The 16,874-nt window shown below is 41.9% G+C and overlaps 1 protein-coding gene across 1 annotated transcript in view; it reads right to left on the reverse strand.

Annotated features, from left to right (window-relative positions):
- The window catches only part of CHPT1 (choline phosphotransferase 1), a 31,396-nt gene that overhangs the window by 2,016 nt on the left and 12,506 nt on the right, over positions 1–16,874 (reverse strand). The window contains exons 2-8 of the mRNA XM_031940805.1: positions 12,614–12,761; positions 8,927–9,068; positions 5,474–5,558; positions 3,629–3,760; positions 2,114–2,272; positions 1,443–1,568; positions 490–600 (exon numbers count right to left, since the gene is read on the reverse strand). Coding sequence (XP_031796665.1) covers positions 490–600; positions 1,443–1,568; positions 2,114–2,272; positions 3,629–3,760; positions 5,474–5,558; positions 8,927–9,068; positions 12,614–12,761 — 903 coding nt within the window. The remainder of the gene's footprint in view (positions 1–489; positions 601–1,442; positions 1,569–2,113; positions 2,273–3,628; positions 3,761–5,473; positions 5,559–8,926; positions 9,069–12,613; positions 12,762–16,874) is intronic.

Consider the following 16,874-nt stretch of genomic DNA (forward strand, 5'->3'; position numbering starts at 1 on the left):
CACTTGAGGCATGGCTAAAAAGTAAACTACCTCAACAGTTCTGTCAGCCCTGAAATGTTTGATCAAGTTTTTCGACAGTTTAAACAGTATGAAAAGTTATTTAAAATATTTGAAATTAGCCATTTTAACTAATTTCTTAGAGGTTCCTTGACTTGATTAATTTTCCCATATTATTATTGCTGAGTTTCTCTGTTCTAGCATAGTTATGGAACAGATTTGTGCTTTAAGATCCAGTCTCAACGATGAAAGATAAAATAGAAAGGGCTTTATGACTGAAACAAACACACAATAGAATCTGCATGACTTAGCTTTATATTAAATATCTTATCTGACAGTTATGGCCACATTAATGTGCTTTTCAGGGACTTGGTTTTCTTGAAAAGTTTCTTATCTGTATTCCTACAAGCAGGGGGTTCCTTCATTCCTAGGTTCCCTTAATTGCTTCTCCTCTTCTCCTTGGGCTATTAGTCAGTCATTATGGTTTTGAACCTGTTCGGGTGCATGAGGAAATGGAATCCTGAAGACTTGTAAATGAAAGTGATTTGCAATCTGCAAGATGACAGAAGTGGAATATCTCAGCAAATCAAGTGAAGAGATGAACTTGAAAAAGAAAAAGACAAAACCGATCACTGTCCATGTAACACAGTGCACTTCAATCATGTTGAGAGGTAATGCACTTATTCCTTTGAGAGGGAAGAAAGGCTGCCCCGGGGTCCTTAAAGTATGAATGGCAACTTAATGGGAAAAGGGAATTAATAACCTAATTTTACTAATAAATGTTCCCTCTACCAATCCAAATGGGGTCTGTTTAGTGGAGGCACAGAGCCAGGAATCAGACCTGGGAGAAACTTTTAAACTCATCACTTGTCCTTAAGGACTCATGAAATAACCAAAAAAGGATATATAAAAGCATGTCCAAAAAGAAAAAGAAAATTTCAGTAGCATAGAGAGTTCAGCTAAGGTCCTCCTCCTTACAAGTCATTTTAGAAATTACTGATTGTAAGGCTAGAGCTCCTTCCTTCCAACTCATGCAGAACACCAGCTCCAGCCCAGAAAGAGAGAGAGAGAGGGGTTTATCTCAGAGGTTCAAGGAGTGGCTGTGGTCACGGTGTGCGCAGGAACAGCAGCCTGGCATGGTAGAGAGCGCCAGACCCGATTTAAATCTGCCTTCCCCACTAGGTGTGTGACCAATTTCACCCATTCCCTGCACACGTTGGACAGGTTACAGGCAGGTGGAGAGAGGACATGGATAAAAAACCAAATAGCCCCTCCACCAGAGGTGGTGCTACAAATCAGGCACCGCGGCCTTTAGCAGCAGTGCCCAAGTGTCTGTCTTATGGGGCTAGAAGAGATCAAGAGTCAGGTGCTAGTCTGCGTGGGGAGGTGAAATTTTGTACCATCTACAGAAAGATCAAAAGCCTAGCACCAAAGTGCTCACTCACCATTGCTACCCACAGAACAATGTATTCGTCTATAAAATTGTTGAAGTATTGGTCCAAAAACAGAAGACCTGGCCCAATATATGCGGGGTCCTGTAGACTTAGTTTACTTTTGGTCATGTGAGCAACCTATTTAGTAAAAAGGGCAAATAAATGATAAAGATTTTTAACATGACAATAACTTGATAACCAAATCTGTAGGAGTTGAGGTTTTTTCCTCGAAAAGTTTACTCTTTATTCTAAAAAAGGACAAAACAATTCCAAAGATTACTTAATACTTATATTTCTGGGAATGCAACATTCCTATCTAACTTACTCAATTTCTTTGTATCTAAGTTCTCTGAGATAAAGAGTTATCATGAAGGATTTAGACTATATAGCCAATGAAGTAGTTTAAATTAGGTTTTTTTTTTTTGGTGTTACTTTACTCAATTCTCTATGAAATGGTTCAGATTAAGTTGCAGTTTGGTCTTAGAAGTCTGATTGCAGTCAAGATTATTTCTGTAATGAGACACGGTGATAAGAGGACTTGATACAACACAACCTCTCCTACTAATGTGTAATGCTACAAATACATATCACTCACTGCCCTGTTAATTTATTTCTCTTGGGGACCACACATACACACTAAAATTCAAACATAATTTTAACTAAACTGCTTACCACCAACTTACCACCAATTTTTGTGTTACTTTGGAATACACACACCCAAACATTACGATATAAAGACAGGGATGCTTTTCAAACACATGGGTTACAGATTTTTTGCAGATAATTATGGCTAGAAGAATAATTATTCCTATATGGATGCCAGGTGACAGAACACTGGTGCCCTAGAAAAAGAAAGTAGGAAACATGTTTTCATATTTTGTCATCCACTCTATTATGATATTAAAGCAACTCAGAAAAATAGCAGTTTCCTTATTAAGTCTTTAAACATATACTTGGGGTATTTCTCCTTAGTGAAATATTAACTATGGACCTTGACCGCCACTGAAACCTGTTGATTTCATTTAAATAAATGGATTACTCATGTTCTTATATTCAAGCTACAACTTACTAGCCAACCAGGAGCTTCTCTGTGCTTACTCTATATGCTGTTAAGTGTGGTCAGCAGTTCAACTTGTTTACAAAAGCATGCTAAAGGGATGGAAAAAAATAAACAAAAACTGTTCCCAATGAGGGTAGTCCTTCATAATCAGTGAAGGACTGATTCAGGAGGCTATTTTATACATTCATCTCCACAAAGCTCGAAATGTTTTTAGAACTCCTTTTTTGTGACCATCCCTGGAGCCAAGTGACTGACAATCACTTTCCTTAAAGTCACCCTCGTTAAGCAGTTGATTCCCCCTTTCACAAACAAGAAAGGTATTACTTATTTGCCAGACTTGGTCTTCGTCAAGTTTTGGTGATTTCTAAAAATCAGAAGCTGAAGCTCTTCCAAAAAGGGGATGGAATGCCAGTCTCTGAGAAAGAATGGCTCACAAAAAAGTTTTTCAGTTTCCAAAGATGTTTTGGGCAATGACAGTGCCGGAAATAAGCATCAAGCTTTGTGAGGGGAGGCTAAGCCCCAAAGTGGACAGGTCTGATTTAGAAGTTGGACAGACTCGTTCAAAGCACCCCTTCATTTCTGTCTGTCAGAGCCAGAGAAGAAGGCAGCATTATCTAGATACATCTTTGTGAAAATGAAATCCTTAAGGAAATCCACTTTTTCTTTTTAAAAAATACATATTTTTTTCCCAATTACAGAGACAATTGTTGTAAGACTTTTGAGTTCCCAATTTTATTTAAGAAGTTTCTCTTCCATCTTCTTGGAGTAATCTCTGCCCCCCAACCCTAGCCCCCAAACCAAGGCAATGAACAGAACAATAAGAGTATGCTCTTCGCTGTACTAGTGGAGGAGAGTGATTGTGCATCACATCCAAAACGCCCACCCCAGGGCCTGCTCTGCCAGATGTCTCTGGTCACCGCCATCCCCTGCCCTCTGTTCTCCCCACCCACAAAACTGCCCATGCAGTGTATGAGGCATCCCGGCAGGTGAGGTGGGCAAGGCCTTTAAGGCCCTTTCTCCCTCACGTCATCTTCAGGTCCCTTAATACAGGCAGTGTCTGTTCCTACTGGTCATAAAAGGAAATGACAACATGAGACCAATACTGTAAGAAAACAAAATGCTTTTGAATTTGTCTTACTGCTATCGTGGATCCATTCTTGCCAACTCCGCCATGGAGGATGGTGTGGAAATAATTAGAACAGGAAAATAATGCTCCTGCCACTATCCCGAGAAGAGGAAAAATCTTCAGTCTTGTTTCAATCACAGGGATCTTTGGAGGAGGGGGAGCAATTTTAGGTATTAGGTATATCAACATTAAGGTTTTCTTTGGTGATCACTACACTTTGGGGCCCTTTATATTTGTTCAAATTAAAACCAGACATTCAACTTAATGGAGTTGATATGTTTTTCTTGTCTCTTTCACCATTATACAGAGACAGTGCCCACATTCTGCTTTAGTTAGCTGTAACTGGTAGCCGTGAATAACGACAGTTCACGTTCAGGCAGCAGCCCCCCATAAGCTAACAGCAAAGGGAAGGCAAAGGCCCCCGATGGGCTTCACACCAATGACACACCACAATACATAGGGACACACATGCGTGTATGTGAATGTTCAGAATCACAGCTATTACCTTCTGGCCACCAAATCCTACTTCACGAAAGCTTCCAAAGGCAGCAAAAGAGTTAAGAAAAAAAGTTGACAGTGAATTACCACCAATCTCCTCTTTAATATTTCAAAATAACAGCAATCTCATTTTAAAACTCTGTGGGTGCCGACACTGCCAAGTCCCAAGTCCCCTGTCTAGGGGACACGATTAGTAATGTTAATAGAGCAGCTCTTACACAATCACTGAGCAACATTGCAGTTGGCTCTTCTCCCATCTGTGCAGGTCTTTAAAATTTCTGCCTGATAAAAGATTCCTCAAATCCAACCTGTAGCCAGAACCCTGGCCTGTTCCCAAACCTGCCCCTTCCTTCCTTGCACAGCCCCCGTGGGCCAGGAGCTTATCCCATGTGTCCTCAGCAATTGCCGGGGAGAGGGACGGGCACCAGCTGCCCTCTCCGGAACAGTAGTGGCTGGCAGTCTGAGATAACATAGGGAGGGCCAGACTACTCACAGCTTTCCCTTGCTAATTTTCAAGAAATTGCATACAATAGAAAACATCTCAATTTTCTTATTTTCTAATAAGAGCAATTGGCTTTTTAAAAATGTACAACTTCCTACTAAACTTATTTTTTGGAAAAATCTTTTATCTTACATGATAAATCTATCATTTTAGGCCCAAAAGAGTGATACAATTTAAGGTTTATCAGGCAAAAGACAGGATTCTTTCTCTTTCTATTAACACAAAAAGGAGAAAGAACAGTAAAATGTAAAAGAAAAATACAACCTAAAAATATGAACCATTCTACAGGAAAAACAACATTTAAAAAACATGACACTCTTTAAGTGGTATGGACTCTTCCTCTACTGCCACAGAATTCCACTGTCTTACAGCCCCCTAGCCTAGGTGCCTCTTTCGAGAGATCCATCCAGACAAGGTAATCTTTGTTCTTTCTACCTCCTGGGGATATCCAGGATATCCTGGACTCTTCCTCTCTTGACTTTTTTTTTTTTTTTTCCTTTCTCCATGACCAGCCCACCCTTTCCTTCCCATGATACAGATTTTCATCTGAGATTTTAATACTTTACCATTTGCATCCAAAGGGCACATTCAGAGAGCAGGCAGCTCCATGGGGACTGATTGCTAAGTGATTCCCAGCCCCCTCTCCCTCCTTTTCTATCCTTCTGCCGTAGTCACAATGGAAATGGAAGAAGGCTTCACAAGTGAGCAGGGCCAGCTTCTGACCCAGGTCTCTCTACTTTTAGGCAGGTGGATTCTTGGACACATTTGCTATTTGATAGAAGCTTTTACACAGAAAAGCCAGTCTTTCCCCATATAACAAAGCTAAAACAGATAAAACCATAGATATGAATACTTACAGTATAATCCCACATTGATACTCCTCCAAATGAGGTTAACAAAAAGACAATAACTATAGCGAGCTGAACTTCAGTTACATCCACTCTAAAGAAGAAAGGAAAAAAACAAAAACAAAAATATTTACAGACTTGAATATGCAAATAAAAAACCTTACACTTGAGGTTCAGAAATAAGGCAGCCTTTACTAAGCACTTTCTAGGTGCAATGTCCTGTAGAGAATTTCAAAGGAGTTTTTTTTCCCCCCATCATCAAATGAGTAAGAGCTAATTCATTCAACCGATCTTTATTGTATTCTGTCCTTACCGTGTGCCCAGGACAGGGGCCACCAAAGCCCCTGGATTCATGAAATGTGCCGTCTGGTAGAAGGAATAAAACAAGTATAACTAAAATGCAAAATGCTACCTGAAAAATGTGTTGAGGAATTGCAATACAAAGTGTTGCGTGAGATGAGCCCTCAAGTAGCTCAGGGGACGCTTCATGGAGTTTTCCTCCAATTTGGCTTTAAATCATGGGCACAAATGCAACCACTGAGAAGGTGAGAGGACATTCCTGGGACGGGGTGCAGGAACCAGGGTTGGGGGTAGGAGGACAGAGGGCCCAGCAGGGGGCATACACATATGATCAGGGTTGGCAGTGGAAGGGGGCAAGCAGGCAACCAGAGGAGGCAGGAAGACCAAGCGACACTCAGGGAAGGGGAATCTGTGCTTGGGCGTGTAGCTGCCGAGGGCGCCTGGCTGGGGCCCCCCAGTTCTGCAAGAACTGAGGATGAAAAAGCGGGGCGCCCCAGGGGGCAAGCAGGAAGCCGCCGGGATACACATCCAGGCACTACCCCCAGCAGGCTTGGTGCTGACAGGACACAGAGCTAGGCAGGCCCTGGAGAGACACAGACCCACAAGGGGCTCTGGGTGCATGTCCGCCCCAGAGGAGCAGGAGAACTCCCTATCTCAGTCCCCATTGTGGGGGCGCTGAGGGTCCTGGGGGCGTGAGCCACTCCCCAGAAGTCAGCGCCAACACGGTAAGGAAGACGAGGCTGTCTGGGAACAAACATATCCCTGGGAATCTGAAGGTGACAAAGTCACCCAAAGTCACTTGCAGGATAGAGCTGCTGCCACGGTCAGAAATCGAGGTAACCAGGGCCCGGGCCTGTCTTCCTATCATCCTCACAAGCTGAACAGCTTCCTATCCTTGTCTTCGGGCGCTGGCCCGGTCCCAACCCCAGGCCTTTGGCCAGGCCCTCTTGGCCCTTGCCTTCCCTCCTGAGCTTCTGCCCCAATGGCCCTGCCACAGTCGCCTGGACGCTCCCCTCACAAACCCGCTCAGTATCACATGTCTGCAGAGCCCGTTTTCCCCCCTGGCGGTTCCCAGACCCAGATGCGCAGCCCTCAGCTCAGGAGTCACAACCAGGCATCTCCAAAGGCCCCATGGCGTCCTGGGACCGGACATGTCCAGACAAAATCGTGACCTTTCCTCCAGCACCCTCCCCCATGCTCTTAGTCAGCCAGGTCCATAACCCCCTCCCCCTCACACCGTATCCAACCCAGCACCGACTGCTTCTCCTTTCACACTGTCTGGAGGGTCTCCAGACTTTCCTCCCTTCCTTCTTCCAGCCATTCTCTTCTTGGCTATCTGACCACCCCCCGCCAAGAACCCCTGGAGGCTGCCCAACTCCTGCAGAATCATTTCCCAAGCCTGCTTTTCCTATTCACTTCTTCCTCCTGTAATGGATTATTCACGATGTTTTCACCCCACAGCTCTGGGATTGTGCCATTCTAGAGTCACTAAGCATGTAATGTTTCCAGTTCTTTGTATCACAAAAAATATTGCAGTCATTCTGATGCAGATGAAACCTTCCTGCCTCTGACCTCATTGGAGCACATGCCTACTGGTGGGCTCCCCTGGTCAAAGGGCTTGGGCAGGGCTTTTTAAGCTAAATTCAAACTGCTTTGGGGAAGGACCGACTTACATCACCAACAATGCATTCGTGTCTTTCCAAGGATCCTTTAATGTGACCATTTACATCTTTCATCATCTTTGACAATTTTCTAGGTGATGAGGTGAAATGTCAGAGCTGTTTTGATTTACATTTCTATTTTTATTGGTGATCTGAAGCAATCTTTCATATAGTTATCAATCATCTGCAATTTTTCTTTTGAGAGTGGTTTGCTCATAGTCTTAGATCAGTTTATATACACTGGGAATGAATCATGGTCTTATATGTATCTTGGAAGAGACACTTTCCCCCCAACTGATAGCTTACCTTCTTATGCCAGCTGCACTTATTTTGTTCATGCAAAACCTTATCGACTTCATGTAATAAAAATCACTACTTTGTCCTTTGCAATTACCTCTCTTATTTGGCTGAGAAGCTACAGCTAAGCAAATTTATTCTTTCAAAGATGTTATGGTTTTTCTTTCAAACTCAAGCTGTCCATCTTTAATACTTCTTACTGTGGTACATGTTTTGGTTTAAAGTCATTTTCTGCCAAACCACTTCCAGTTTTCCCAACAATTCTTATCAAAGAGAGAGAGAGATGATCTCAAATAATGTATGCTGTTAGGTTATAACACCTATCATAGAGAGCCAGAACTCTAGAGAAGTGTACTTGAAATGAGGTGTTAACTCAGTGGAACTGATGAGATAATGGTTCTCTAGTTCACACATACACTTAGTACTTAGCAAGCATGGTGATGTAATGGTTCTGGAGTTCACACATGATATAACTGTAATAGGGTATTTAAATTGGGGACAAAGTCAGACTCTGACTGAGTCAGACTGTGAAGGAGACTGGGACAGACTGGATCAGACACAGACTGTGATGGAGACAGACTGGGTAAGAGACAATAAAGACTGGATTCTATTCTTGTCCATTCTCATGGTGTCTATCCTGATGAGATCAAGGCCCTTCCAGAGGACCTCCAGAAAGATAGCCTGCACATTACAAGCTATTTCTCGAATACTTTTACAAGTAGACTATGTGGGAGCAGACAAAGTTCGCTTTCTCCATTCTGCTCCTAAGCAGTCACTTTGGGTCAGTCCAGGTGATTCTGCACCTTTTTCTACGTCCTGGACTCCTCAGGCAGTGTCTGGAGAAGCCTCAGGATCCCTTCCCAGAATCATGTGTTTAAGGGTATAAAATAAAATGACAAAACCAAATTCTGGTTTGAAATGCAGTGAGTCAAATATTTAAAAGAACAAATGTGAACTTGATGACTCCAAGTGAAGAATCCCCAGCTAAAGCATGATCTGGAAAACAGAGATGGGATTCACATCCATCAATTTTGCTGCCTTTTAATATTTCTGGCAAAAGGCATGGCAGGAAAAGTAACATCATTAATTATGACATGTTCATCTCCCATCAGCATGGATTACTAAAGTCTACTAGCCGATCACCAAAATACTAAAAGCAAATACTACTCCCTTTGTTATGTACAAGTTAACAAAGTCTACTTACTTTCCAAATCTTAGTACTCCCGATACGTAGGTTTGCCAATGAGCACAATAAAACATGAACATCCCAATAAAACAGCAGAAAAATAACCAGTCAGGATTTGATCCCAAGCGAACAGCAATGGAGGCTCCGAGAGACACAAATACTGAAAGAGAAAGCAGACCTACAATTAGGAAGCAGTTTAAGATAGTTGTGATTTTAAAACCCACAGAGGACTCTACCCAGGAGCATGGGGCAAATGCAGAGAGAACTAACCAGGAGGGAATTATTCAAACTGGCTGGGCTCCTCTCAGAGCCATGCATGTGGGCACAAGGGCCCCCTGAGGCTTCAAAGAGCTGAGGGTCTGCCCAACCCAGAGTAAAAACAGCAAGTGGGATCTCCCATTTGTGTCTCATGCACACGACAAGGGGACAAAGAGCCATTCCATGCAATGCAAACTACCAAAGGTTGGGAGCCCGGCTGACACAAGAGTGGCAATTAGTGTCATCCCCTCATAAGCCAACCTTGACATTTTGTTACATCTCTAAGGCTTTCACTTCAAAGCCATGGGTGGACTTCAGGTTGGACTCTCTGCCTCCAGGCTCTCATCACTGGAACCTGCCCAAGGGACAAACAGATTACCACCATTCCAGTGGATTCCTATCAGCTGGCTGATTGGCTGCATTTCCTCATTTTTCCATCTCCTACCTTAAGGCGTTTGGGTAAATGTTCTCCCAGATACTCTGTGAGAAAGTCAGGGGGGCTTAGGTAGGCAGTGAGAATACGAGGAGAGGGAGTGCCCCTGGCAGAAGGACAGGGTGGAGCTGAGGTCTGTAGGCCTTTCAAAATGAAACAGGAATTTCTGATATATCCTAGAGACAATGGAAGCCACTAGAATTTGAACCACAATTCTTCAGCGATTTATTGCTGTTTCCATTTAACTTTGAGGCTTTTCTTCAAGCAACTTTTTATCAATTATATTGTTGTGATTGATAAAGTCTGAATATATTTCTACTTTCTTGCATTTAAAAAGTGTTTTTGATCCTTCTGTCCTACTATCCAAAAAGGGCAGACACAAGGTAAAAAGAAACAGACATCCTCCTTCACCTTTCCCGCAGTGTTCCTGATTTTCTGAATTTTGATGCAATGTCTCATCTTCAGCCTTTCATGGGGACATCCTGCATCCTCACAACCAGCCCTCAGTTAGGCCAGTTCTCTCTTCCTATTGCTTTGTCGAACTTGCATTCTCCCGGCTTGGGCTTTGGACCTTCCAGATTTCCATACCACACCTGCAGGCTGGCACCTTCATCCCTTTCTTCCTGTTTTCTAGCTCCTTTGGGGGAATTGTCTTTCCCATGAGGGTGAATTACATGGGAAGCTGGAAGGGTAAAGCCATGATGCTAGAGTCAAGTCAGTAACTTTGTTAATCTTTCCCAACCCACCCCATAAAAAATTAAAAAGGAAACATCTTAAGGCAAGGACTGTCTTTGGCTTTCCTTCCTGTATAGTCAGGGATTAAGAATTGCTGGTTGTGTGCTCCCTTCTGATTCCCTAACTTTTCTAAGATTCTATTCAGTTTGTCTTTCTTGTTAGATTTGTCTAGGTCTGAAAGGCAGCTATTAAGGTCTCAGTCTCTCCCCTCTCCCTCCCATTCCCATCTCATACACATACACATACACACACACACACACACACACACACACACACACACACACACACACACAATTTTCCAGAGCCACTAAAGGGTATGGGAAGAGTATGACATCAAGTAAAAGAAAGGACAAAGACCCTTGATCACCTTTTAGCTCTTCAAAGTGTTCACATGTATTTGCCTTTCTAGGTTTTATTTCATGTTCGTCTAAGATTCCATCTTTTCAACAAGCCTGTTTCAGAGCTCTCTATCTCACTGAGTGCCCTGTTTTCCCGTGCAGGACTGCACTTGGTTTTGTAGCTGTGGTTATTCTTGGGTGTAAGTCTAATTTTGGGTCCTTTCTATCTTACTGCAATTTTCTCTTCCTTCATAGGAATTACAGCAGCCTCTTGTGAGAACCTGACTGGCTCACTAGGACTTGAAATCTTTCCTTAGGGATGTTTGCTGTGGTTTTTTTTTTTTTCTGACCTGGAAAGTTTAGATTTGGGACATAATATTTAAAAGTTTTTCCCCAGGAGGGGAATTCTTTCCATTTTCCCGATTTAATTAGGGGCCATTTTCTTTTGTGGTGTGTTGAAAGAGGGCGCATGGATTTTTTGTTTGGGTCCCGTTTGGGTCCTTTGACTCAAAGGAGAGCTTCATGGCATCAGGACTTGTCTTCTGTTTCCTAAGTCAAGTCGCGGTTTTTGGGCTGGGACTTTGGAGCCAAAGCCCTGGGGTGGCCAGGCCCAGTCAGTCTCTGGCTGCTGCTACTGGGCTTCTGGGAGGAGGGGCTGCCGCCTTCTTCATCTGAGACTGGGCAGAGGGAGCTGGGCACCCAGGTGGTGGTGACCCATGATCATATGGCCTTGGCTCATTTCCTCTTGCAGTTACGAGCTGCTCCATCCCCAGGGTAGCACTGATGGGGCTTGAGAGAAAACCAGCCCTGGTTCTGGCCTCCTGCCTGCTGGAGCCCAGCCTCTACTCTGTGAGTGCTCATGGACAAGGACTCGCGTTACAGCTCTGTGGGGGGCCTAAACCAGGCCTCCAAATGGGGGTGGCGAGAAGTGCCCAGCCATAGCAGCGCAGGAACCTCTGGCTCACTCCCCTGCTGGGAATGTCAGCTCTTGCAGCCCCAAAGCCCAGCCAGAGACCTTGCAGCTCAGGCCTTCCACCAGCCAGCCTTGGGCCTCCCACCATCTGGCCTCGGTCCTCTGGTGTGATGGAGGTATCTATGTGCTCTGGCTTCATGGGGCCACTGTTACCCTTGCTGGGGTCTTGCTAGGGTGCCTGGCTTTTCGCTTTACCAGCTTTGCCAGAAGTTCACTGACTTACTTGGAACAGACTATGTGTGTCTTCTTCACTTTAGGAAAACCCAGTATTTTAAAAATCTTTCTGAATTTCCCAAAGTGGTAATTTAGCCGGTAATCGCTGACGTGACTGACAACTGTTCTACTCCAGGATTCAGTATAGCTTTGATAACAGTAAAAGCTCACTTGGCTTTAAAAACAGACTATTACTTGGGGGCTGCTGCCTATCACGTGGCATCCCTGAATTTATGACAAGTGTAAGAGAATGAGAAAGTGGATCTAGGAATGACCTAATTACATAAAACTCAGGTTTTTTTCACTTTTTAACTACTCTGTGCATAATAGATGCTTAATATGAACTGAATTTGGAAATACAGCCAGAGCATAAAATGCAGGGACACTTTTGGCAGAGCAGATACAAGGCCAGGCCCTACAGTTAGTCAGAAGGTCCAACTAGGATTCTCCAGTGTCCTCTATGATGTAAGATAATAAGGTCTCAGGGTCCTCAGCAACTCTGTGAGATTGTCCCATCAGCCCTTGGAGAGGGCGTTTTCTCACCCACAGCTCCTAAGGGATCCAAATCACAACAACACCTAGACATGGAGCTGAGTACATCCACATTTCTTATGTATACTGTGCTAACACTGCTCTAAAAAGCTTTAGCTCTTTCCAAAAAATAGAAAGTAGCAAGATTGAAGCCGCTTAAGATCTATTGCAGACCTTGAGATCTTAATGCTATACAAATTGAATTGAAAATTCTATTAATTTACCTGTGGAAATTGAATCACAACCATGGTCAAAAAGTTCCCCTAAAGGAGAACAACTATTTGTTCTTCTGGCTTGTTTTCCATCAATAGCATCCAGTGATTGGTAGATAAAGAGGCCCAGGCCACATGATAGGAATACCCAAGATGGTGCCTAAATAAAACATAACATAAAGACCATTAATTTCAACTAATTAGTTTCTGGCCAAAAGTAATCAACACTCTATGCGTCCAATCTACACCTGTTCCTTTGCGTTTCCTATTACGGTTTCTTATGACAGTGAATTTGAAATCATTCAATACATTTTAAGGCAGGCCGAGTAATCAAAGCTTTAAAAATAGAGCTCCATTCTCTCTTCCCGTTCTTTCCTGTGGAGCTCCCCCAGCTGATGCTGGCTTTCCTGTGTTGAGGTTACCTAACTCATGAAAGTTAATCTTCAAGTCAGAAGTGGCCCTGGAAGTGATCTAGTGCAACCCACCCTCTTCTGACTTTGACGGCTAGCTTGTGATCGTATTTCCCCTGGATCCCTGCATCCTTCTCTCCTTCCCCTCCCAGACGGCCATCACCCTGCCTAGGACAGATGATTTCCCCCTTGTCTTTTTCAGATAGATTTCCTGTCTCCCCCACCCTATATGTGTGCAGCTGATAAAGGAGGACTTTTGTGCTTCTCTGTTAAATTTCAGCTAATTAATACAGAGCCAGCAAAAAGCAGTATCTGCTTCCCAAGGCCTTGCCTGGATCCAGATGGTTAAAGCTCCTCATCAGGAAGCTGGGCATTCCTTGGTCATGGCCATTCCATGACCTGGGGAAAAAGGATATAAAGAGCAAGAATGAGGGAGAACTGAAGGTCAGCCCATGTGTTTTTAGTGGTATCCAGGAAGGACCACAGGAAGGTGAGGAAGTCTAATATCACCACTCCAACAGGTGGAGCTTCTCTAGTAGCAGTTTACTGGAGTTCACCCTGATAAGCACTGGATGAGATGGGAAGCGGGAATGGCTGGTTACCTGTAACACCAGATCTACCTTGGTGAGAGCAGGACAGGAGGATTATTACCCATTATTTTAGTCTGCCCGGATCCTTTTTGATCCCAATTTTATCATTAAATGACTTAATGATGTTCATGAATTTGATAAGAATGCACAAGAGGCAGAAGCACATAAGCTTTAGGTTATACACAGAGCTGGAGTGGGGGGCAGCTGTGTGGTTTCTATCACCCTTATTAATTTGTATATAAGATTTTTTGCTTCTTAAAATTCTGTGGAATAAAAGTGAATAGATATTGTTTGCAAAAAATAAGCCATATTAATGAATTAGGCTTTTCACCCCTTGCTGGGGTTTTTGTATATTGGAATTTATTTGTTTTCCTTTCTAGATTCTGTATTAGCATTGTAGAATCCTGAGGGGGAAAACTTTTGAATTCCCACTAGAGGAAATAAACTAAAGTAATTAATTCCCAGAACTCAAGGGGAATCATGGTCAGCTAATATCCTCTAGGTACTATATAAGGCTTTCTTTGCTTAAAAACAACCTAAAATTAAATTAAAACAACTTAAAATTTCCTCTTTCCCCAATAATCCATTTCAGATAGCTATCCATCTGGGTCTAAAAGGCATCAAAGCTCATGAAAATGAACATCTTCTGCTACCCCTTGTCATTAGCTCATCTTAACAGAATGAGGAAATCCTGACATCTCACACTCATTGCCCTCAGCAAATTTCCTGAGCTGAAGGTTCCCAAAATATAAATCTGGAAGAGCAGGTACCTAGATGTCCTCCCCTCTACTTCCTGCCCCCTGATGGAACATCATCTGCAATACAGAGATGGATTCTTCTTATACTTAAGAGTAGCTGGGAAGCCATCTTGATGTAGCACCTTTCTCTCATCTGTAAGGGGCACTAATTATCTTCTAGGCAATCCTTTTTAGTGTGTAAGCTTGTTTTACTTTTCGTTTTTTTTTTTATTTAATAGCTTTTTATTTTTCCAAATACATTCAAAGATGATTTTCAACATTCACCCTTGCAAAACTTTGTGTTCCAAATTTTTCCCCCTCCCTCCCTCTCACTCCTCTTCCCCTAGACAGCAAGTTATCCAATATTGGTTAAACACATGCAATTCTCCTAAACGTATTTCCATATTTGTCATGCTGCACAAGGAAAATCAGATCAAAAGGTGAAAGAAAAAAAACAATAAAAAAGGGGCAATACTCTGCTTTGATACACACTCTGGATGCACATGGCTCTTTCCATCACAAGTCTGTGAGAATTGCCTTGAATTCAGTCTTTCATTTTTTCCTATTCTCTGGTGTGGAACACAACTATGTACTTGCACAGGTATGTGTCCCAAATATGGAACTGAAATGGGCAGGAGAAACTAATGAAATTTCTTCATTTTAAAACTCATGCAGAGTTTTATATAACATATAAATAACAAACTCATACAAACCCCCATTATTCATATAGAACATATAAACTATATTCATGATTACTTTTCAAAGAATTAAAACACAATTTAACATTTAAACTATACTAGACAAAATTATCTACATTCATGACCTCTGGTGTTCCTTTGAGAACATGGAAAATTCACTCATGCTGCTGCATAAACACTGTGCACTATTGTGATCCTAAGGTGGTTTAACAATGACATCATTAGTAGTGGGCTACCAAGGGCTATGGAGGGTCTTTCTGGAAGGGCCTGGAGCCATTTCATGGACTAGTCCATCTGAATACAGATGAACTCAACTATCTGAAAGCTTCAACAAGACCTCAGAAAACAAACAAAATCAAAACATGAAAAAATGGAAGAGAATGGAAAATATCTCATTGGAAAACCAATTGATTTGAAAAACAGAGTGATGAAAAATAATTTAAGAATTAATGAATGGTATGAAAGTCATGATTCAAAAAAAAAAGAGCCTTGACATTCTCTTTTAAGAGATTATCAAAGAAAACTGCCCTAGTATCCCAGAGCTATAGAGTAAAATAGAAATGGGAAGAATTCACCCTCACCTACTAAAAGAGATCCCAAGAAGAATATCATAGCCAAATTTCAGGGTTCCCAAGTCAAGGAGAAAATAATAGAAGTAGCCAGAAAAAACAATTCAAGTATAGTGGAGTCAGTCAGGATAACACAAGACTTAACAGCTTCTACATTACAGATCAGAAGGCTTGGAATATATTTTACAGAGCAAAGAAGCTAGGAGTACAACCAAGAATGACCTACGCTGAGTATAATTCTTCAGGAGGGGAAATGGGCATTCAATGAAATAGAGTACTTTCAAGCATTCCTGATGAAAAGACCAGAGCTGAATAAAATACTTGACTCTTAAATACAAGACTTAAAAGAAGCCTAAAAAAAGCAAGTAAAAAAGAAACCATAAGGGATTCAATAAGGTTAAACTGTTTACATTCCTACGTGGGAAAACAATACTTGGAACTCCTAAAAACTTTATCATTATTGGGGCAGTTAGAAGGAAAATACACAATAGATGACATAAGTGTGAGTTGAATATGATCGGATATGTAAAAAAAGTAAAATTGAGGGATAAGAAGAAGGAATAGATATAGATTAAGAGAAAAGGAAAGGGAGAGGGGAAAATCTCTCACATAAAAGAAGCAAGAAAAAGCTTTTAAAATGGAGGAGTTGGGGGAGCGGAGTGCTTGAACCTTACTCTCATCAGAACTGGCTCAAAGAGAGAATAGCATAAACACTTTATTGGGTATAGAAATTTGTCTCACCCTAAAGAAAAACAGAAAGGGAAGGGGATAAAAGAAAAGGGATTGTAGTAAGAGAAGAGAGGACAGATCGAAGGAGGCAGGTGTCAGAAGCAAAACACTTGAGGAGGAACAAGGTGAAAAGACAGGCAGAAAAAAATAAATGGAGGCAGGGAGAGAAATAGGATGGAAGGAAATAACATTTAGCAACCATAACTGTGAAAAAATTTTTGAAGCGTTTCTCTGATAAAGGTCTCACTTCTCAAAGAGAACTGAGAATTGAGTCAAATTTATAAAAATGAAAGCCATTCCTCAATTGATAATTGATAATTTCATTTTAACTCATTAAAAATAGTAATCTAGATATATCATATATGATTATTCTCAAAACCAGATTAATCAGAGTTTTCTAGTTGAATACTTTGGTTAATTGCAAGTTTAGTATGAGAAACTATGACATAACTTTCATATGGAAAACAAGAATTTCATTAATACTTTTAAAATGACAGGATAATATAAATTAATGAATCCATAATTTCATTTGGGTTTATA

Source organism: Sarcophilus harrisii, chromosome 5 (assembly GCF_902635505.1).
Source record: "Sarcophilus harrisii chromosome 5, mSarHar1.11, whole genome shotgun sequence".
NCBI lineage: Eukaryota > Metazoa > Chordata > Mammalia > Dasyuromorphia > Dasyuridae > Sarcophilus > Sarcophilus harrisii.